The 24,513-nt window shown below is 37.4% G+C and overlaps 1 protein-coding gene across 5 annotated transcripts in view; it reads right to left on the bottom strand.

Annotated features, from left to right (window-relative positions):
- FARS2 (phenylalanyl-tRNA synthetase 2, mitochondrial) overlaps positions 1-24,513 on the bottom strand; it is a 497,776-nt gene that overhangs the window by 199,243 nt on the left and 274,020 nt on the right. For all 5 annotated transcript variants that reach the window (XM_033115749.1, XM_033115747.1, XM_033115751.1 and 2 more), the window contains exon 5: positions 19,792-19,952. In XM_033115749.1, the coding sequence (XP_032971640.1) occupies positions 19,792-19,952 (161 nt within the window). The remainder of the gene's footprint in view (positions 1-19,791; positions 19,953-24,513) is intronic.

The raw sequence follows: 24,513 nt of genomic DNA on the forward strand, positions 1-24,513 counted from the left end.
TTATATATTATGTCATAACATATACGTATACATTTCTATGCATATATAAATTAGAGTGGAGTCAAGGTTATCACTTTAAGAATATCAGATTGACTTATTTGCATAAAAGCCTGCTTTGGTTGCATGGGGAAGAAAGAGTAGAGTGACCAGTAGTTCAGAAGGCTGGGTACATCTGGGGAAATGGGCTGTGCCAATGACTGTCAGGACAGGAAAAAGGCGGACTGTGACAAACAAGACACATGCCATGTCATTGGGTTTCTGGTGAACAATGACAGACTCATCCAAAAACCTAACTGTTAAGGAATTTATTGCCTCATGGTCTCATTTCAACTTCCTGTCATGATGCTGCTATGAGTTTATGCTTTGAATCACCTCCTCTTTTATAGAAAAAAGAAAGAAGAAGCCCAGAGAAAAAGGAAGAAGCAGATATAGTCTCTTGAAACAAACTCCCATTAACTTGGTGACTATATAATCAAGAGGGGGACATTTTAAAATGCCATTAAAAAACCATTTGTCAACTGGGGCACGCTGGGGCCACATGGAGGAGGCCACACAAGGCCGGTAGACAAGGAAGAATGAGCAGAGTGTTTGTGATTTTAAAAATGGGGGAAAAGTGACCACATGTTCAAAATGAGCTGGAAAAACTACATTTTTGAAACACTGAAACATTGTAATAAGCAAAAACACAACCAACTATATCAACAACCATAACTCATTTTATATAATACTATAGAATACCTAAAAACTTTAGAATAACATAATAAAGATATTCAAATTGCTAAACAAAATACAACCATTTTGAAAAGCAAGGGATTAGGAAACAAAACCAGGCAGACATGAAATAAGAAGGTAGAGCAGAAAAGGAAATAAGCAGTGATCTTAGAAAAAAAAAGTACCATGTTTCCATGAAAATAAGACCTAGCCAGACCATCAGCTGTAATGTGTCTTTTGGAGCAAAAATTAATATAAGACCCGGTCTTATTTTCCTATAATATAAGACTGGGTCCATGATATGATATATGATATACAACATAATATGATATAATATGATATAATATGATATAATATAATATAATATAATATAATGCCAGTCTAATATTAATTTTTGCTCCAAAATATGCATTAGAGCTGATTGTCCGGCTAGGTCTTATTTTTCTGGGAAACAGGGTAATAGTTCTTAGGTTCAAAAAAACTTGGAGAAAACTATTAAATTGGTAGAAAGTACTGAGAAACTCACCAGCACAAGAGGACAGAAAAACTAAAAGTATCAAAGAATAGTTAAGATACATGGCAAATAGCTAAGAAGCTCCAATATATTAAGAAGAGATTCAGAAAAAGGCAGTGGAGAGAATGGAGGAGAAGCACTATTCAGAGAGAACTAGTAAACCAGACTTTTCTAGTTAAACAAAAGTACCCTTCGAGTACTAAGTGGGATAAATAAACAGTTTCCCACTTATAATCCTTCATAGAAAAAATATTCAAAGGATATAAAGTGCTTCATTAAGAACAAAAGAAAATTCTAAGAGAAAGTTTAGTATTAAAAAAAAGGGAGCACAAAATTTGATAAGATGTTAGTAAATGTGCTTGACTACTGACTAAATAAACATATTTTTTAAAAATGTCCCATAATAAGAGAAAATTACAAACAACTTCATGCCAATACATTTGTACATTAGATGACATGGACAAATTTCTAAAAAAAAAAAAAATCAAAACTGACACATACAAAACAAAATCTGTATAGCCTAATAACTATTAAAACATTTACTCTGTGGTTAAAAACTTCCCAGAAAGAAAACTCCAGGGCCAGAGGACTTTCTCTGGTAAATTTGATCAAACACATAAGAAACAAATATCAACCTTCAAGATATTCCCAGAAAATAGAAAAAGGAAATACTTCCAAATTTGTTTCATGAGGATAGCATACTCTTAACATCAAAACTTGATAAGAGCACAAGCAGCACAGAAGATTACAGATCTATCTCACTCCTGAACAGATTTTAAAATCCTAAATATTTGCAAATCAAATCTAGAAATATATTAAAAAGATAATATATTTCCAGAAAAGTTATGTTTATGCAAAAACAATTACTATGTCACAACATTAACAGAACAGAGCCAAAAAATCACAAGAACACTTCAAAATATATGGAAAGGTTTGATAAATGTTAAGTCATTTATGATAAAAACTCTTAGGAAACCAGAAACAGAAGGAAACATCTCTAATTTGATAAAAGGCTCTACAAAAACTTATAGTAACCACTTAAAAAAAAAACAAAACTGATTTCAAAACTTTCAAAACCAGACATTTAATTAGGTTTTAATTTTACATTACCACAGTTCGTTTAGTTCAATCTCTATTCAATTTACGCCAATAAGAATCAAAGAATCACTCATGGTAAAATAACATTTTCGAAGTCAGTAGCTAATTAATTGCCTTTCACATTTAGATCTACAAACCCCCTGAATTCACTTTTAAATAATTAGGAATATGGGGTCGTTTCAGTTTTTCCAGATGGATACTCAATTATCCTTGCTCCACTTGCACAAAAGGTTTCCCCCGCTCTGTTCCCTAGTGCAGGTGTTACCACAAGTGCAGCTCAAAACAGAGGTGTGTATCTGGGCTCCTTTACTACATTCCATGGCCCTATACGTCTGTCTCGCATCAATTCCACATTTCCACAATGACTGTACCTTTTTAAAAAGATGACATTAAATGAAACAAATCCTTCAACTTGGTTATTTGCCTATTCCTAGCACTCTGCATTTCCATATAAATTTTAGACTATGCTCATCAAATTTCTCATAAAACTTCTCTGAATATCTATTTTTAAACTATTCTAGCTACATTATGTACAGTTTGAAGAATCCTACAAATTGTTTTTAGATACACACAAATAACATGAGAATGGTAAAGATCAAACTGAAGTAAGCGGTCACCTGTGGGGAGGAAAGCAGGAAGGAGAATGTCCGCTGGGCACAGGTTTGTCAACTGCATTTCTAATGCTTTTACTCTTTAAAAGAATCTGTGGTAAAATCCTGGCATTTTTGATAGAGGTAGATAGCTGGTGCAGGGCACACAGTCTTATTAGTAAATCAAGTCAAGAAATATATGTATGTATGTTTAGAATATTTTATCATTTTAAAAATGAATAAAAATAAATACAAAATAGATATTTTATACTCAAACAGCAGTGAACCTGGAGTTCAAACTTTGTCAAATGGAGTCTAGGAGAGTTATCTATTTATAATTCACTGTCCTTGTAGTGAATTATAGCCTATAAATGTAATTTATAAATCTCATAGGGAGGCCCTTCAGAAAATAAATTCTTCCCTCATATTGAAAGAAAACCTCTGATCCATTATTCAGCCAAGTGATAGAATAATTAAGCTATCCACTATACAAATTACTGCTTACTGTAACCATTCTTCATTTCCAGGATCACAAGATAATATGCGCAAAATGCCACCATAAATGCACAATCCACAGAACTCAATAGACTGTGGGTAAATGAAATGCCCCAGCATCATGAAGCTGGGATCATGTACCACCAATGCTGGCAAAGCACAGTGAAGATGGAGATTGTGGGCACACAGGACCAGGAAACGAGGGCTGTGGCTGCTGTGCTCACACAGTATATGTTTTGAAGTAATTATGGTGATGGCGGTGATAGCAACAATGGTGGTGGGGAAAATATGAAAACCAGTTAAAACGGATGAAATGCTTAGTAGGTGGTAGGCTTTGTCATGAATGCTTCACACGTAAGCACTATAATGATTCCCAGTACAAACTTGTCCATTCTCTTGCTCATTACGTCTCTCCTCATTTGGCAGTCAACAAAGATTACAGAGCACATATAAAAGGTTTTATGGCTGGTCATCTTCCCCCCTCCTTCCTCTACCTCTTTCTGTTAGTTTCTTCTGGGATAAGCATCCCTCTTCCAGTGAAAGAAAAATACGGTTGTGCTTTTTGTCTATATGAGATGGGAACAATGCACACGGAAACACTGAAGAAGTCTGAGATCCATTAATTTCATTGCAACACAAGGAAGCTGATGGGGATTCTCACCAGTGGTTTTATTTGGGAATAGAATGAGGAAACACTCCATAATCCTGCATTAAGTCTCTATCAGACAATGTTTATGATAATGACAGCAAAACCAGATCTAGGAGTTATTCCAAGCAATGGGCACTGACAAGTAATAACAGAGTTAAGTCCTAATACAATTTTGGAGAAACATGGAGGATTTAGAGAATTAACTAGTAAAAATAGGATTTAAAAAGAAAATTTTGACCTCCACATGCACTGGTCAGTATCAGCAACATACTACATTCACCTATATAGCTCCATCATTGTATTTCCCTAGTATTTTATAATTATCTCTTCATAAATCTAGATTGGAAGGAAACAACTTAAAGTCAAGAACTGTCAATTTCATGTTACTGATTCCAGAACAGTGCTGTGGTCTAGGCAACAATAGTTTACTGGTTCAATATAAGGAGCTCTCTGGAACCAACCTTGGACAAAAATCCTAGTTCTGTAATTTACAGTTATTATGGTTGAATTACTTGGTGGTTCCAAGCCTCGGTTTCATCATCTGTAAAATGGGTTTATAGTGCCCACCCCATTGGATTGTGCTGAATGAAAACTAAAATATAGTCAAAGTATTTAGTTCAGTGGCTTACACATACTACTCAACCAAAGGCAAGTATTATAAGTTACTAAGCAATTAATGTATAGATGTATGATGCACTGAACTATGATTGCCAGGAGACATAAATAATGGAAAATGGCCAAACGTGGTCTTAAAAAACTCCCAGTTCTCACATAACACAGCACTCACTGCTGATGCTGGGCGTTAGAGAAAGAGCAAGGACAAACTGTGACACAGTTTTCCCAGGGGAGTCTATCAATGATTGACCTCAGAGATGCCTGAGTTGATGTAAGAGCCTATCAGGGTTACTGTCCTGCTGATGCCTCCCAAATTCTCCATGCTTTTAGTCTCATCTTTCATCATCTCTAGATCTATTTTTTTCTATTTCTTATACTAACACTTTCTCTTTACAAATTACTTAAAATACATAAACACATCTGTGACTTAAGCATATTTTTTAAAATACACATTTAAAATGTATGAGTTTATTCCCACAGTCCCCTCACACTGACAAATAGAAATAGAAATGAATGAACGAATGAATGAGAGTGAGCGAAAAAGAAAAAATTAAGAAAGGAAAAAAAGAAAGGAAGGAAGAAGGAAGGAAATCACTAGGTAGCTCATAAAAATAAAAGTATAGCAGAACAACAACTCTGAAATTCATGGTAACAAAATGTAGGACAAGAAGAAAAGACTTTTGAGATTAGTGCAAAAGGTATCATAAATTATAGATCTGTTTATTGTGACAGTTATATTAAACTGAAACTTAGAGTGCAACAGAGGAGGAAGTGAATTTAATCACCTGGTCAGACTATTTCATTTTATCATCTGATTTCACAGAGAGGTAGCTGAGCTTTGACATGTATGAAAATTTTGTCCATTATGTAGATTCGAAGTGTGGTTTACAGAGACTGACAGCAACAGCATCAGCTGGGAGTTAGACAGAAATGCAGAATTTCCATATTGCGCATACTAAACCAAAATCTGGATTTTAGCAAGATTCATCTGTACATTAAAGACTGACAAGCCTTTATATAGGTAGCTTGTTACAGTAAGTTCATAAATTAGATAATTAAACTCGATGCCTTATTTTTCTATAAGTTACATACTTATCTTTGAGTCTGTTAAAAAATTTAAATCCTTTGGCTCTAAATAATCAACCTATGAATTTTATACTTAGGAAAATACTTTAGGAAATGGCTCTTTGAAGCCCTGAATGAACAAAACACTGTGCTCACAACAGTAACCACACAGCTACCATTTCCTCATCTGTAAAATAATAACTAAACTCAGAGGGATATTAAGGGGACAAAATTACATATAAAGCTTGTAAAATAATGCTGAACATAGAGCAAGGTTTAAGTGAGTGTTAACCACTAACTGATTATTATGATCTTGAAGAGGGTTTGATATGATAAGTTTGCATGTTACCACCTATCCACGCTCACCTATTCCTGTTGCAGTAACAAGTATTTGAGATATTACCTATGATTAGAAATATAGTTTGTGCACACATAAGAGAGCCAATAAAACTCCTTAACCGGAAAGAAAGGTAGCAATCAACATTGCTGAATTACTTTATCAAATAGGGACTGACCTTGTGAGCAACTATGGACACATATAAAATTAATAACAGTTAAGTAAAATATGTGAATAAAATTACAATGTTGATTAATGAATAATTTTCAATAACAAGTATTACTCAGTGTAGAAGCAAATACTGAATTCATAATTCAGGATTGTTCAAACAACATTTAAAGAAGGAACAAAGGTTGGATTATTGAGTAAGATCCAAGACGGCATAGTAAATAAATGCTGTGCTTGCCTCGTCCCTTGACCACATTAAAATTAAAACTAACCTATGGAACAATCAACCTGGAGAACTATCTGAAGGCTAGCGGATAGAAGACCTATAATGGGTGATAAAAAGATGCCATGTCGAGACTAGTAGGAAGGGCAGAGATGCAAAACAGGCTGGACCCACACCTGTGTGTGGAGGTTTAGAATCCGGAGGAGAATCTTGGCTGAAGAGGTCACACCCCTGAAGGGGTGAGGGACCTGAGCACTACACCGGAGGGTCCAGCCTGGAGGACCGGTGCTGGGAAGAGGAGCATCAACAACATCTACTGTGAAAACAGTAGGGATTCCAGCCCTCCGGATAAGATAGAAGGCTGTGGGAAACCCAGATGTCCTCTTAAAGGGCCCAAATACAGACTTACTCGCTCACAGGCACTCACTCTGGGCTGCAGCGGAGGTACATACAGGGAACGACTGAGTTGTGTGGCTGCAGGACAAGGATTGGAGGGACAGTTGCCATTTTCCCTGTTTAGAATCCTCCTTCTGTGCAGCTGGCAGGCAGGTGCCATCTTTCCGGTTTTGAGCCCTCCCCCACATGACCAAATCTGAATCTACAATGGCCTGGTGAACTTGGCTCAGTCCACCTTAGTGAATCCCTGGGACCATGCCCGACACACCTTGAGCAATGCAGGAGGCTCTTTTGGCCAGCAGCCAGTACTATCCACGTTGCTCTCTTTCTTGGAAAACACTCGGAAGTCTGTGGGCCTCAGGAGGATGGCAGCTGACTTCGGTGTGCTCTGAGACTTTTACTGACTAGCTCCAGGCTCACTGCTGGCATCAAACCAGAATCTACATTAACCTGGTGAACACAACTCATCCCACTTTGGTGACTCTGCTACCCCACCTCACCCAACTTGTGTACCGCACGAGGATGCATCAGTAACTGAGTCTTACAGGAGCTGGCAGGTGGCAGCAGGCCATGGGATGCCCTGGGCTTTTTGCAGAGCTATCCCAGGACCAGTTATGATGACAGCTGTCCTTGTTTCTCAGTGTGGCCTCTCTCATATGCCTCCAGATCCAGCCTGGGGAGCGAACAACCATGGATTGCTTCATAGGTCCTACCAGGTAGTCCCCATTCAGTCACAGTCAGTGGCTGACCTGGGCCTCCACCTGAGCCCTTCTGAAGAGGTTCTAGAACCAAAACACCTGGAAGTTGACTTCAGACCACAGCAGAGCACTACCCAATTAGCTCCTCCACAGGTGGCACACAAAAAGGGCAATATCAGTGGGCACCAGAGCCAGATGGTGGGGGAAGTCCCCTGCTATGCAGCAACTAGTAAGCTGTGGACATGATAAAACCTCACAGCCAGTCAGATTTAAAGTTAATCCCACCCACTTATGTGCCAATAGCAATCAAGGCTCAACTATAACAGGAAGGCACATACAACCTACACAAGGGACACTCCTGGAGCTCCAGGCACAAGTGATTAAGGAGACTGTGACACTGGGCCCCAAAGGACACCTACTACATAAGGCCACCCAGGAAAGGCTGGGAAGCGTACCAGATCAACCTAATACATAGAAACAAACACAGAGAGGCAGCTAAAATGAGGAAACAAAGAAATATGAACCAAATGAAAGAAAAAAGAAAACTCCAGAAAAAGAACTAAACAAAATAGAAGCAAGCAACCTATCAGATACAGAGTTCAAAACAGTGGTTATAAGGATGCTTACTGAACTTAGGGGAAGAATAGATGAACTCAATGAGAATTTCAAATAAGAAATAGTAATCATAAAAAAGAACCAGCCCAAAATGAAGACTACAATAACTAAAATAAAGAATGCACTAGAAAAAATCACAAGCACACTAAATGAAGTAGAGGATCAATTCAGCGATTTGGAAGACAAGATAGCAGAAAACACCTAATTGGAATAGCAAAAAAAAAAAAAAAAGACAGTTTAAGAGACCTCTGGGAAAACATCAAGCGTAATAACATTCATATCATAGCGGTACCAGAAGGAGAAGAGAGAAAGCAAGAAATTCAAAACCTATTTGAAAAAATGATAACTGAAAATTTTCCTAACCTGGTGAAGGGAATAGATATACAAGTCCAAGTAGCACAGAGGGTCACAAACAAGATGAACACAAAAAGGCTCCCACCAAGACACATCATAATTAAAATGGCAAAGGTTAAAGACAAAGAGAGAATCTTAAAAGCAACAAGAAAAGAGCAACTAATTACTTATAAGGGAGCTACAATAAGTTTGTCTTCCCAGCAGACACGTTGCAGGCTAGAAGGGGTTAGCATGAAATATTCAAGGTGATGAAAAGCAAGGATCTACAACCAAGATTACTCTACCCAGGAAGGTTATCATTTAAAACTGAAGGAGAGATAAAGAGCTTCCCAGACAAGAAAAAGCTAAGAGAGTTCATCACCATCAAACCAATATTACAAAAAATGTTAAAGGGACTTCAAGAAGAAGGGGAGAAAAAAAAACACAAATATAAAAAATAAAATGGCAATAACTATATATCTATTGACATATCTATCAATAATCACTTTAAATGTAAATGGACTAAATGCTCCAATCAAAAGACACAGGGAAGCTAAATGGATAAGAAAACAAGACCCCTACACATGCTGTCTACAAGAGACGCACTGCAGATAAAAAGAAATACACAACTGAAAGTAAAGGGATAGAAAAAGATATTTCACACAAATGGGAAGAAAAAAAAGCTGAGGTAGCAATACTTACTTATATTAGACAAAATAGACTTTAAAACAAAAACTATATAATAAGAGACAAAGGACATGACATAATGATAAAGAGATCAATCCAACAAGAGGACATAACCCTAGTAAACATCTGTATACCCAACGTAAGAGCTTCTAAATACATAAAACAACTATTGAACAACATAAAGGAAGATATCGACAGTACCACAGTCATAGTAGGGCACTTTAACACCCCACTGACACAAATGGACAGATTTGGCAGACAGAATATCAAAATGGATAAAGCAATTTAAAATAACAGACTGGGCCAGATGAATTTAATTGATATTTTTAGAGCATTTCACCCCACAGCAGCAGAATATACAGTCTTTTCAAGTGTACATAGAACTTTTTCCAAGACAGACCACGTTAGGCCAGAAGACAAGTTTCAATAAATTTAAGAGACTAAAATCATACCAAGCATCTTCTCTGACCACAAATTGTATGAAACTAAAAATCAATTATAAAAATAGAAAAACACTCCAACACATAGGTGCTGAATAACATGCTACTAAACAATGAATGGGTTAACAATGAGATCAAGGAAGAAATCAAAAGATATCTTGAGACAAACTAAATTGAAAACACAATCCTGACCGAAAATCTATGGGACACAGCCAAAGCAGTCTTAATGGAAATTCATAGTAATTCAGGCCTACCTCAAGAAACAATAAAAATTTCAAATAAACAATCTAACTTTACACCTAAGGGAACTGGAATAAGAACAGGAAAAAAAAAAAAAAAAACCCAAACCAAATACAAAGAAGGAATTAATAAAGATCAGAGTAGCAATAAATGAAATAGAGGCTTAAAAAAATACAAAAGATGAACGAAACCAAGAGATGGTTCTTTGAAAAGATAAACAAAATTAATAAATCTTTACCCAGACTCATCTAGAAAAAAAGAGAGTACCCAAATAAATAAAATCAGTAATGACAGAGGATAAGTGACAATGGATAGCACAGAAATACAAAGGATTATAAGAAAATATTATGAACAATTACAGGTCAATAAGTTGGACAATCTGGAAGAAATGAATAAATTCCTAGAAACATATCATCTTCTAAGACAGACGTATCAAAAGGAAACAGAAAATCTGAGCCAACCGATTACTACAAATTAAATTGAATCAGTAATCAAAAAAATTCCCAACAAACAAAACTCCTGCACCAGATGGCTTCACAGCTGAATTTTACATAATATTCAAAAAATAATTAACACCCATCCTTCTGAAACTATTTCAAAAAATTGAAGAAGAGGGACAGCTGCAGCTCATTTTACGAGGCCGCCATTACCATGTCCACAACCAGACAAACACATCACAAGAAAAGAAAATTATAGGCCAATATCCCTAATGAACAGAGATGCGAAAACACTTAAGAAAATATAAGCGAACCAAATTCAGCAATACATAAAAAACCATGGTCAAGGGGATTTATTCCTGGCATGCATGGTTGGCTCAATATCCACAAATCAATTAACGTGATACATCACATATATAAAATGAAAGATAAAAATCCTATGATATATGATTTTTACATATGATTTTTTCTGCATATATCAACATATGATTTTTACATGATATATGATTATATGATATATGATATTTATATGATGTATGATTTTTATATGATATATGATATAATTTTTCTGCATATATCAATACATGCAGAAAATGTGTTTGAGAAAATCCAGCATCCATTTATGATAAAAACTCTCAGCAAATTGGGAATAGAAAGAACATATCTCAACATAATAAAGGCCATATATGACAAACCCACAGATAATATCATACTCAATGGGTAAAAGCAAAAAGCGCTCTCCTTAAGAGACAGAAAAAGTCAAGAACCACATGATTTCATTGATATGTAGTATATAAAACTGAAAACAACAAAAGAACAAGACAAACAAATGAAGAAACAAAAACTCATAGACAATAGTTTAGTCATTACTAGAAGGTCAGGGGGCAAGAGGGTGGTAGATGAGGATAAAGGGGATCCAATATATGGTGATGGAAGGAGAACTGACTCTGGGTGGTGAACACGTAATGTGATATATAGATGATGTATTACCGAATTGTACACCTGAAATCTATGTAACTTTAGTAACAATTATCACCCCCATAAACTTTCATTAAAAAAAAAAAGATCAGGAACAAGACAAGGATGCCCACCTTCACCATTTTTATTCAATATAGAATTGGAAGTCCTAGCCACAGCAATGAGACAAGAAAAAGAATAAAAGGCATCCAAATGTGAAAGGAAGAAGTAAAATTGTCATTAGTTGCTGATGACATGATACTATATAAAAAGAAAACCCAAAAGAGTCCACCAAAAAACTCTTCAAACTGATAAATGAATTCAGTAAAATAGCAGGATACAAAATTAATGTTCAGAAATCAGTTGCATTTTTATATACCAATAATGAACTGTCAGAAAGAGAAATCACAAAAACAATCACATTTACAATTGGATCAAAAAAAAATACCTAGGAATAAATTTAACCAAGGAGATAAAAGACCTACACTTGGAAAACCATGAGACACTGAAGAAAGAAATTGAAGAAGATACAAATAAATGGAAGCATATACACTGCTAATAGACAGGAAGAATTAATATTGGTAAAATGTCCATACTACCCAAAGCAATATATAGATTCAATGCAATCCCTATCAAAAATAGTAATGGCATTTTTCACGGAACTAGAACAAATTATCTTAAAATTTATATGGAAATACAAAAGACCCCAAATAGTCACAGCAATCTTGGGAATAAAAAACAAAATTGGAGGTATCATGCTACCTGATATCAAACTATACTACACGGGTATAGTAATCAAAGCAGCATAAAAACAGACACATAGATCAATAGAACAGAATAGAGAGCCCAGAAATAAACCCACACTTATATGGTCATTTAATCAATGAGAAAGGAGGCAAGAATATACAGTGAGGTGAAGACAGTCTCTTCAATAAATGATGCTGGGACAATTGGACAGATACATGCAAAAAAATGAAACTGTACCACCTTCTTAAATCACATACAAGAATAAACTCAAAATGGATTAAAGACTTAAATGTAAGACCTGAAACCATAAAACTCCTAGAAGAAAACATAGGCAGTAAACTCTCTGACACTGCTGTTAGTTATATTTTTTCTGATAGCTGTCCTCAGGCAAGGGGAAAAAAAGAAAAATAAGCAAATAGGACTACATTAAAAAAAAGAAGAAGAAGAAATAAAGAAAGAAAAAAAGAAAGAAAAAAAAGAAAGAAAACAGTTTTTGCACTGCAAAGGAAACCATCAACAAAACGAAAAGACAACCTACTGAATCGAAGAAGATATTCATAATGCCCATCTGATAAAGGCTTAATAACCAAAATTTATGAAGAATTCATGCAACTCAACACCAGAAAAACAAACAAATAACTCAATTAAAAAATGGGCAGAGGACCTAAATAAACATTTCTCCAAAGAGGACATACAGATGGCCCATACACATATGAAAAGATGCTCAACGTCACTAATCACCAGAGAAATGCAAATGAAAACCATAATGAGATATCACCTCACACCTGTCAGAATGGCCATCATCAATAAATCAACAAACAACAAGTGTTGGCGAGGATGCAGAAAAATAGGAACGCTGTGTACTGTTGGTGGGATTGTAAATTGGTATAGCCACTATGGAAAATGTTTTGGAGTTTCCTTAAAAAGTTAAATATAGAATTCCTTTACGACCCAACAATTCCACTTCTGGGTATTTACCCAAAGACATCCAAAACACTAATTTAAAAAGATATATGCATCCCTATGTTCACTGCAGTGTTATTTACAATAGCCAAGATATGGAAGCAACCCTATCAATAGACGATTGGATAAAGAAGAGGTGGTACATATATATATATATATATATATATATATAGTGGAATATTACTTTGCCATAAAAAAGAATGAAATCTTGCCATTTGCGACAACATGGATGGACCTAGAGGGTACTATGCTACGTGAAATAAGTCAGACAGAGAAAGACAAACACCATATGATCTCACTTATATGTGGAATCTAAAGAACAAAATAAAGAAACAAACCAGAAACAGACTCATGTAGATAACAAATTGACGGTTGCCAGAGGGGAGGGATGTCGGGCAGCTGGGTGAAAAAGGTGAAGGGATTAGGACATAAAAATTGGTAGTTACAAAATAGTCACAGGGATGTAAAGTACAGGATAGAGAACATAGTCAATAAAATGGTAATAACTATGTCTGGTGTCGTGTGGGTACTAGAATACAAGGGAGGATCACTTCATGATTTATACAAATATCTAACCACTCTGCTGTACACCTGAAACTAATGTAAAGTATTCAATGTGAACTGTAACTGAACAAATAAATAATCTGTTAAAAATTGGATTATTGAATATTCCATTGAATGTACTGAAACAGTGAGTTTTACTTGAAAGGAGGTGGCAGGAATACATACAACAAGGGCCCAAACACTCGGAACGAGCCCAGCATGGGGAGCTGGAGTAGGGGACCAAGATCTCTTGTACAGAAGAAGACAACACTTACATGATAAAACCACCAGCTTGCTCATCCACTTACGTCAAGCACCAATCTAGGTTGGGTAAAGAGAGCCACAACACAGAAGCACCTAACTCAAAACAAATAAAATAAAAAGCCAAGAATTAAGAACCACACTATAACTTGAGTTTTCTACTTATTAGACTTAAATAATAGTTTTCAAGAAAGAGTGGCAGAGATGAGGCCTCGGGGGTGATATAAATTAGACTGTTTGCTAGCACCTGGAAGACGGCCGTCACAGCTAGATGGATTTACAAGACCATGGAGACTATGCAGAGAAAGATGCCAGAGAAGCCAAGAGAGCCTGCAGCATAATCCAGGAGGGCCTGAGGGAGCTGAGAGAAGAGAAATGTCTGCCTCCTGCCCGCCCTACACAAGAGGAGTCCCCAGTGGCTCCCCAGAGTTTCCTGGCCAGAGAAGCCACAAGTTCACGGCTGCCAGCAGGCCTTTTACCCCACATTTCCTCCCCCTCTCTGGGGAAGTCTTGCATAGTATTATAATCATGTTAAATATTCTTCTTAAGATAGGCCAGCAACAGTAAGTGACAAAATAAGTCTCTTATTCTCCTCAGAAATAAATAACCATGAGCACTCTATACAAATAGTTGAAAATTTGTAAATATTTTCATACTGTCTGTATTAATTATACCTAACAATGAATTCTGCTGTATTATACCTGAAGGCAAGCAATCTGCCATGAAGAAAATGGAATATATGAGGTCTGATAATCAAGTTTGTGAACTTGCTGCAACGATGTTGCTAACCTTTTTTGATATCAGAGGGATTATTCATTATGAATTTGTACCAACTGGACAGTTAACCAGGTTTACTATTTGGAAATGCTGAAAAGGCTGCATGAAAAAGTTAGACGACCTGAAGTTTTCACCAACAATTCACAGCTGCTGCATCACCACAATGCACCAGCTCACCCAGCACTGTCTGTGAGGGAGTTTTCAGCCAGTAAACAAATAGCTGTATTGGAGCACCCTCCCCACTCACGTAATCTGGCCCTCAATGACTTCTTTGTTTACCCAAAGATAAAGGAAATATTGAAAGGAAGACATTTTGATAATATTCAGGACATCAAGGGTAATACAATGACAGCTCTGATGGCCATTCCAGAAAGAGTTCCAAAATTGCTTTAAAGGGTGGACTAGGTGCTGGCGTCAGTGCATAGCTTCCCAAGGGGAGTGCTTCAAAGGTGCCCACAGTGATATTCAGCATGAGGTATGTAGCACTTTTTCTAGGATGAGTTCGCAAACTGAATTGTCCGACTTTTATAAAGGTATATGTGATAGGCCGAATAATGGCCCTTCCCCAAAGATGTCCATGTCCTAATCCCTGGAACCTATAAATATGTGACCATGTTATACTCCAAAAGAGCTTTACAGATGTGATTAAGAAAGGATCTTGAGATGTAGAGATTATCTTGAATTATCTTGGTGGGCTCCATGTAATCACAAGGGTCCTTGTAAGAGGGAGATGAAAATTCAGAGAAGGTGATGTGACTACAGAGGAAAGGAGAGGCAAAAATGCAATACAGACCCACGAGCGAGGAAGGAAGACAGCCCTAGGAGCTGGCAGGGGTAAGGGGATGGACTCCCCTTCGGCGTCTCCAGAAGGACCAGCCCTGCCGACACCTTGACTTTAGCCCAGTCACATTGATTTTGAAATTCTGACCTCCACAACTGTAAAGTAATACAGACATGTTGTTTTAAGCTACTGGGTTAGTAGTAATATATCAGCAATAGGAAATTAACCACGAACATAATTAACAGATATCAATTATAAGCGAATAATAAGGAAATAGCTCTCTGTGATGTACAAATTACAAAGTAATTTACGGACATATACTTTTTCAGCAACCAAATACTAACTGCCCCAGTAAAGTAAATATAATGTGAGTGAGGTATCCCTTTGTGCCTTCCACTTGTTGCATCAGGGGAACGCTCTGTCCAGGTGGCACCTGGACACTGACTCCCCAGTCAGCAGGAGCACACTCTGGAAGGCCTCGCCAGCCCCCTGGTTGAACAATAGCTGACCTGCGCAGGTGGAACGCATGAAGAGGATCACGTAGGTTGTCCTGTGGCCATAGTAACTTCATGTACATTGTGAAACTGCCGGAATCATGTCCCCCTGCCTTCTGACCTAGATAATGACCCTGAAACTTGTGATTCATTGTCCCATCCTTCCTGATTGTAATCGTTATGGCCTAGCATTCTTTCCCGACTGGTAATCTATTGGAAAAAACCCTATATAATTAGTGTTCTGGGGGAGCCCTACTCGGAACTCTCCGACGGGGATGCTCGCCGGACACACCTGAAGCCAAGACGCTGTCTCGGTTCCCCAGCGCCTTGGAAACACTCTTTAGGTGGTGAGAACTCACTGTTACTCTTTGCCTTACTTTGCTTTATTTTGTCTATATTACTTATTGCCTCATTTAATAAACAGTGTTTTGCTGCCTCAACTCCGTCTCAGAGTGCATGGTGAATGCGTATTCAACACCCAAATCCGGTGGCCACTTAAAACGTAGCCCCTGGCTGCTACAGCACCATCAGAAGTGTTTAAGTTGATTACACAAAGGCAACTATATTAATTATATAATAGTGCAGGTACATATACACTGATTTTCAACATGGAAGGCAGAAAAGAATTTTAAGATGTCACAATACAAAAGGCCCACAGTCTATACTGGGGTATCTCTGCGTGTGCTAAGGGAAGACAGTTGTGAGTACACTTAAAATTGTACACAAGCCACTAACTTGTGATCGCAATTGTATTACTTGTGTAATACACTCACTCTGGACCATGCTGCTGGTTTTACATCCGTGTTTGCCAATTAAATAAATGGCTGAATTAATGAAAAAGTGAGTGAGAAAAGCAGATCCTTCGCCAGGTTTTACTTTTGATTATTTAGCTGGGGCTTTATTCCAGATTAACCGAGAAGGACCTAGTTTAAAAATAAACAGCTTACTTTAAAAAAAAAAAAAAAGGGGGATTTAAGGCCATTAAAGATGAATGATAGGAGGTTCCAGTTTTGAAACAAGTCAGATAGAGGAAGACAAATACCACTGATGTCACTTATATATGGAATATAAAAAAAAGCAAAACAAAACAGAAACAGCCAAGTAGAGAATAAGTTGATGGTTACCAAAGGGCAGGGTGGTGGGGGGGATGAGAAACTTTAAAAAGGCCATTAAAGATGAAACAAAAATATTAAATTAGCAATAGGAGGCTCCACCTTTGGTTACGATGCCAAAGGTTGCAAAAAAAAAAAAATTAAAAAGTCAGTCCCACTGTAACTGTGAGAAAACAATAAATTTAAAAATCTTATCTGTCATAAAAGATATTGAAGCAATTTACACATAAGTATAAATGAATGAAATTCCAGAGAGATGAGCCCTTCTAGGGTGAAGGGCTTTCACCACAGCGGCATGAGCTGTCAGAAGAGCTAGCCTGCTCTTGGTAAAGAAACTTTGCTGGAGAAATGAGCCAAACTTTTATCAGCCGATCACCGGCTGGTGTAGCAGGTTGGCAAACAGAGAAACAGCTCACCCTCACTGCCAGCCGACTCTCCTCCATAATATTTCTGCATAGCAAGCACTGGTGTGAAAGAAGCTAGCACCCGGGAGGGACGCAGGGACAGAGGTTGCAATCTCACATGCGCAGATCCCAAACTGCTGCTGGGCCAGATCTCACCATCCAGAGGAAACCAAATGGGAGATCCAACTCCTGGTTAGAACGGATCTTTGGCCTAGTCCCCTTAGCTGCCTGACAGGAGAAAGGGTAAGGCTTTCTGAGTCACCTTCAGCTTCTGTGTTCTTTTAAATACAATTAAAAATTAAGACAATCGAGGGGCGGCGGGATGGCTCAGTTGGTTAGAGTGCGAGTTCTGAACAACAAAGTTGCCGGTTCAATTCCCACATGGAATGGTGGGCTGCGCCCCCTGCAACTAAGATTGAAAACTGTGACTGGACTTGGAGCTGAGCTGCGGCCTCCACAACTAGATTGAAGGACAACGACTTGGAGCTGATGGGCTCTGGAGAAAACACAATGTTCCCCAATATTCCCCAATTAAAAAAAAAAATTTAAGACAATCGAAAAAGCAGGAAAAATATGACTCATAAGAAGAAAAAGATAATAATAGGTAATTAATGGTTGGAATTAACGGAGAAGGATTTAAAAATACCTGTTATGAATATGCTAAAAAGTTTAAGGGAAAATGTACAAAATGGGTGAAAAGATGGAGAATTTCATCAGAGTAATAAAAACTCTAAAAAGGCAGCAAGCAGAAATTGTAGTAAAACTGGTGAGTACAATATCTGGAATGATTAACTCAGTGGATGGGTTAACTGGTTAACTAGACACAATAGCAAATATTAGTAAACCCAGAGATAGGACAATAAAAACCATCCAAAATAAAGCACAGAGTGAAAAAAGAAATCAATAATAAAAAACAAACCCCGAGCCACAGAACTCTATGGCAGAATTCCAAATGGTCTGATATACATGCATTTGCAGCCTGAATAGGAAAAAAAGAATAAGAGTGGAGTAGAATTGTTGAAAGGAATATGAGATGACAATTTTTAAAGACAGTTGAAAGACATTAATCCAACACAGTGAAACCCCAAGCAGGATAATAGACAGAAAATCCTACACAGGTCAAACTGCTGTAAACCAAAGTAAAAAGATAAAGGCAGTGAAATAACATGTTTTAAGAGCTGAAAAGAAAAAAAAAAACGAACACATAAAATCTCACAACTGAGACACCTATACCCTTTGAAAGCATTCCTAAAAAATAAATGTAAAACAAAGGTATTTGCAGACAAACCAAAGCTGAGAAAACTGATCCAGAACTATAAGAAATACTAAAAGTTCTTCAGGCTTAAAGGAAATAATCACAGAAAAAAATCAAGATCAGCAGAAAGGAATAATTAGTGTGGGGTAAATATCAAGGGACATATAAAACAATATTGTTTTAAATTTCTTTAAAAGATAAATTAGCTACATGAAGCAAACAGAGCAATATACCGGGGGTGCCAAAAAAATGTATACACATCACCTGTATTCATCTTTTGTTATCAGTATAAATTGAGCATTACAATTTTAATACAGTATTTTTCCTTTCTTAAAATATGTATACATTTTTTTTTGCACCCTCTGTACTGTGGGATTAGAATATATGGAGAAGTAAAATATGACAACACGAAAAACAGGAGTAAATAGAATTACACTATTGTAAGATTAGCTGTTTCATGAAGTTGTGTAATAGGTACCCATGGTGAAGTATGATGAATTAATTATGCATACTGTAATCTAGAATAACCACTTAAAAGTAATACAGAATGGTGAAACTAAATAGCAGTAAGAGTAATGAAACGGAATATACAAACAAACAGATAAACAAAACAAACCCCACAAAACCTCAATTTCCAAATAAAGAAATAAAGAAGGGGGAAATGGGGAAAAATAAAGGATGACAGACTTAAACCAAAGAATATCCCACATCATTATATTAAATGTAAGATATAGTCAACACTTCAATTAAATCTGGATTTGAAAGAAGATCCAACTCAACGCTGTTTGTAAGAGACACACTTTTAATATAAAGACGTGCAGTGATAGTGAAGTGGTAAGATATGAATTACAAACACTAATCCTAGGAAAGCCAATGAGTCTATATTAGTATCAGAAAAACTAAACTAAAAAAATATCATCAGATATGAAGATCGATATTTCATTGTAATAAAATGGTCATCAACAAAGCCCCAAACTGGTTCTCTGCTTAGACTAATGAGCTTCATGAATGTCTTTTTCTCACATACAATTTCTGAAGGTTTATGAACTCTTGTGTGTTTATAGACCTTTCTTTTCAAATTCGTATTATTTTTAAATTCAATAAATTTCTTTTCACGTACATTCCTCCTTCAGTTCTTGATAAGCAATTGCATTATGATTGGCTTGATTCTTGAGTGTCATCATACCTGAAATGTCACCTTCTGGTTGATATCGGACAAGCGGAACTGCTTCAGGAAGCGCTCATCCTCGCTCCAGAAGAGACGGATATCTGGGATGTCATAGAGAATCATGGCCAGTCTTTCCAATCCCAGGCCAAAGGCCCAACCGATCCTATCTTGGGCACCAGCTACAATTAGGAAACAAAGCAAAACAATGGATTTAAAATCGTCAAGACTTCACAGGTGCATGCCACTTCCTGGTAACTAACGAACACTGGGTGAGTGCCTACCAGCGGCAAGACACTGGGGACGGGCTGTGGAGGCGTCCAGAGGATGCCTCGTCTAATCTTAGGGTTTCTTTGCTCCCCACAGCCCTTCCTCCCCTCAGTGAGTCACTCTGGAGTCACTGTCTCTAATACTGTCTTTCATTTCTGATTAAATACGAGGCTCTTTTAAGCCCTGGTTCCTACCTGTGAGATACGATTTTTCTGTGATCCTTGTCAGCCCTGATTCAAACATTTAGCCTACCACGTTCCGGTTAAAAAGTCCCTAAGCCACTTAAGTAGCTTAAGTAGGCAGATGTGTTGAAAACATGCGTGAACCGTTAACATTCAGAAAATGCATGTCAGGCCTTCTAGAACTGCCCATTACAATCAAATACAAGCCTTACTCAGGAGAGCTACCTCTACCACACAGAGTGAGCAGGCCAAGGTGAAGTGTGTATCTAACAACACTCACTCCAAAGGACTGTGTTCAGATGGCGGCAAGGCTGTGAACACAGAGTGCTTATCTCACTTACCTGAGGCAGAGTAAGACAGAAGACATAAAGCTCTATATGAGAAGAGGAGAGAGCAGTTCATACTGCTGGAAAAGCTTATGGCAAGACTCACGAAAGGAACATAATTTCAACCCGACACTAAAGAACGAGTAGGATCCTGTGCAAGGCTGAGTCGGCCTCCAGATTCCTAGCCCTCTGCCCTGTGTAAGTCTCTCCCTCCTACCTGGGATTTCACTCCTGTGATGAGGTTGCTTTGTGTAAGAGTCCATCTCAGGGCACTAGAGAGATTCCCCTGCTGCCTCGGAAAAGTGAGCCGACGTGGCTAGGACAAGGGGCTGAGCGGGACCCCCGGTCAGCAAGTAAAGCGGGAACCTCACGCCCACAGTCGTGAGGAAATGAATTCTCCCAACAGCCTGAAGCTCAGAAGAGGACCCCGAGTTTCTACTGAGAACATAGCCCTGCTGACACCTTTGTTTCCACCTGTCGAGACACTGAGCTGGGGACCCAGTCGATCCATACCCAGACTCCTCATGCAAGGAAACGGTGACATATTACACCCGTGATGTTTTAAGCCACTGAGCATAAGATCAGTTTGTTACCCAGAAAAAGAAAACTATATGGATCCAAAATGTGGAGAAAAGGAAAGGACGTTCCAGACTGAAGGAACCTCTTCAGTAGTGAGGCGTGGAGACGCAGCAGAGGAGGGTTTGGAGTTGACTCTGGAAAGAGATGGTGCACGGCTGGGTCACGTAAGACACCGCGGGGAGGACCTGTCTCTGGCCAGGTGATGCCACCTTGTACATTTATCACTTACGAATAACAGGGACAAACATATGATAATAGAAGCCATGGGGAAGTGTGAGCCTCATCGAATGAGTTCTTTAAAAAATGAATGAATAAAAATATTACATGAGATCACAAAAAGAAAGACGCAGAGGGGGAGGATGGCTCAGTCGTGGGAGGGAAGGTGCCTGAAAGGAAGGTGTCTGGCTAAGTGCAGAGCACACCTGTGTCCCAAAGTAAGAATGAACACGCAGGTGAAGAGGAGGAAAGGGACCCGTGTCACCACCCAACAACGGGGTCGTGACAATGTGTGCATGTCTCCTGACCAAGTGATCAGCTGCCTAAGACAGCAGGTGAGGAGCGAGGCAAAATACATGAGAGTAATTTATATTGATGAATAAAATTTTTTTTAAAAAAGCTCGTGGCTAATTAAAGACATGAAAATTAACATAACCATGATATACTGCTTTTTTATTCACTAAAAGAATAATTTTTTCTCTAAATGACATTGCCAAGTCCAGGTTCCAACACATCAGGCATTGTGTGGCTCTGGTACTGTCATTCATTGCTGGTCACACTATGTATTTTGGTAACAATTTTGAAAAATAACATGGTAATACATATAATGATCTATAAAAATGCTCATACTCTTTATCCTAATGATGCCACTCAGGAATTGATCCAAGGAAATAATTCAACAGAATAAAAAAGATAAATGAAGGAAGATGCTCAGAGCAGTATTAATTTTAAGAGTAAAAACATGGAAACAACTTAAGTAACCCAAATTAGGGAATGCCTTAAAAATTACAGTACCTTTTAATGTAGTTACTAAAAATCATAGTTATGTGAATATTTATTAAATGACAGACTACAAGAAATTATGAAAAATATGTATCACAAAATGAATACGTACTATGATACTGCTATGTAATATAGGTACAAATGAAAATTGTAATGTAAAAAACAAAAAAAAAACAAAATGTGTTCAAGGATTATAATGGGTAATGGTTTTAAAACAACTTTAAAACATTTTTTCTATAAATGTCAGTCTTTTCAAATAAAAAATAATAAAGATAGGTGGGAATGTTAACATAACATTGTGAGGAAGGCTTTTCCCTCAATTATTAAATATTCAAGATATTAATAAAATTTTTAGAAAAAAGCAAACAACTAGAGCTCAATATCTGTAACTGAACGAGCAGCAGATTTAGGGTATTTGATTTTTATTTAACATCTAGTAATTTTTTTTAGTATCTTAGCTTTTGCTCCTTTCATCACTTACCCTCATTTGCTTTCTCATCCCCCAAAACTATTTCTAACAAAAAAACAAAAAATAACAGAGCCCCTAAAAGTAGGTAAGAAAGAGAGCAACAATCTAATTTTTAATAGGGCAAAAAGAATATAAAGACATTCACAGAAAACAAAAATGACCCTTAAGCAAATGAAAAGCTTACTGAAGAAAAATGCAAGATAAAAATGCACCAAGTTACCATTTTTTACTTACTAGATTGGCACAGTAACTAAAAACATTTGATGATAAAACAACTGAGAGCAAAGCCAAGGGAAACAAGCACTCACATTGCTGGTGTTTTCACCTATTGGCCTAAGGAGTGCAATACATCGGTAGCTATCAAAATTACAGATGTATATGCCATCTTGTTACTTTATCTACTAGAAAGTATCCCACTTAAGGGAAATTATGACTATATAAGGCTATTTACTGTAGTATTGTTTATAACAGCAAAAGACTGTATACAACCCAAATGTCCATCAATAGGGAACTATGTTATGTCCATAAAATGGAATATTAAGGTTTGTGAGAGGTTTCAAAAACTAAAAGCAACAGCTTCTTTTTCTAATTTAGGAGTGGGTGGGAGAGAACTTAACAATGGAAGACAATGGGGGTACTTTATACTATATGTCTGTTTATACAAAGAATGACAAGAAATATTTCAGATAATAGAAACGTTTAAGGCTAGATAAAATATAGCAATTATTTTCTGTTTATTTTTAAGAGGTTATAAGAAAAACAAACTATTCCTCTTCTGTCACACTGATGCCAGACTTTCAGGAAAATCACGTGATTAGTAACAATGGATCTGCACGTTCCCATTACACTCTGAATCGGTCTCTTTCTTTCTGTAAGAGCCAATACATTTCTAAACCCGGAAGATCAATGTCAATACCTGTAGGAGTTTCAAAAAATAACCTCAAATTCCTTAATACCCTTCCCCTTGAATCTCAGTGGGGAGACGTGATGCTATGTGACTTCTGAGATTATGAGAAAAAGCCACACAACTAACACCTGTTTTTCTTGGAAGACTTGCTCTCCAGACAGTCCTTCTCAGGATTCACCTTCTAGAACATTCTCTTTTGGAACCCAGCTGCCATGTTCTGCGAAGGTAAAGCTGCCGTGCTCTAATATAGAGAGGCCGTCCTAGCTTTAACGGGAGGCATTTGAGTGAGGCAGATGCACGAGGATTCCCAGCCCGAGCTCTCTGAATCACTTCACTTACTGAAGTCTTCCCAGCTGAGGCCCCAAGTATTACGGATGAGAGACAAATCCTCCCCACTGGGTCCTGGCCAAATATGTGGCCATAGAATAATAAAATGATGGCTCTCTTATGCCATTAAGTTTGGAGTTTTTTTTATTATTCAACAAGAGGTAACTAGAACAATTCCCTTGCTAAATCATTCTGGGGTTTGCTTTTTATTACAAACATTTCCCATTATGGTAAAACTAAGGCTAACTAACCTGCTGCTACACATTCATATATTCGAGATATAAAAATGATGCAAATAAAGACTAAGCAGGGTTCCAGATAGAAGAGATCAGAAGTTAAGAGTTTAAAACAGAGTGAATCCTCTATATTGTAGCACCTCATATATGCTGTAACATCAACTGTCATAACGCCAAAGACCATGCCACTTCATGTCACTGACTATCCTGGCCATTCTACAAACAAAACTGTCCTACGCCAAGGCTCCCAAACACCCCTTCTCCAAGTATTGTTTTTCATCTTATTTCTCAATCTTGGTGAATAGGATCATCAACCATTTAGTTACTCAGTGAATTTTAACTCCAAACACTACCTCATTTCAAATAGAGACCTTTATATCTCAGAATTTCTCTCAAAACTACCCCTTCATTCTAGTCCCACTGTAACTGCAGACTTGCGCCTTCAACA

This window comes from Rhinolophus ferrumequinum, chromosome 9 (genome assembly GCF_004115265.2).
Source record: "Rhinolophus ferrumequinum isolate MPI-CBG mRhiFer1 chromosome 9, mRhiFer1_v1.p, whole genome shotgun sequence".
Classification (NCBI taxonomy): Eukaryota; Metazoa; Chordata; class Mammalia; order Chiroptera; family Rhinolophidae; genus Rhinolophus; species Rhinolophus ferrumequinum.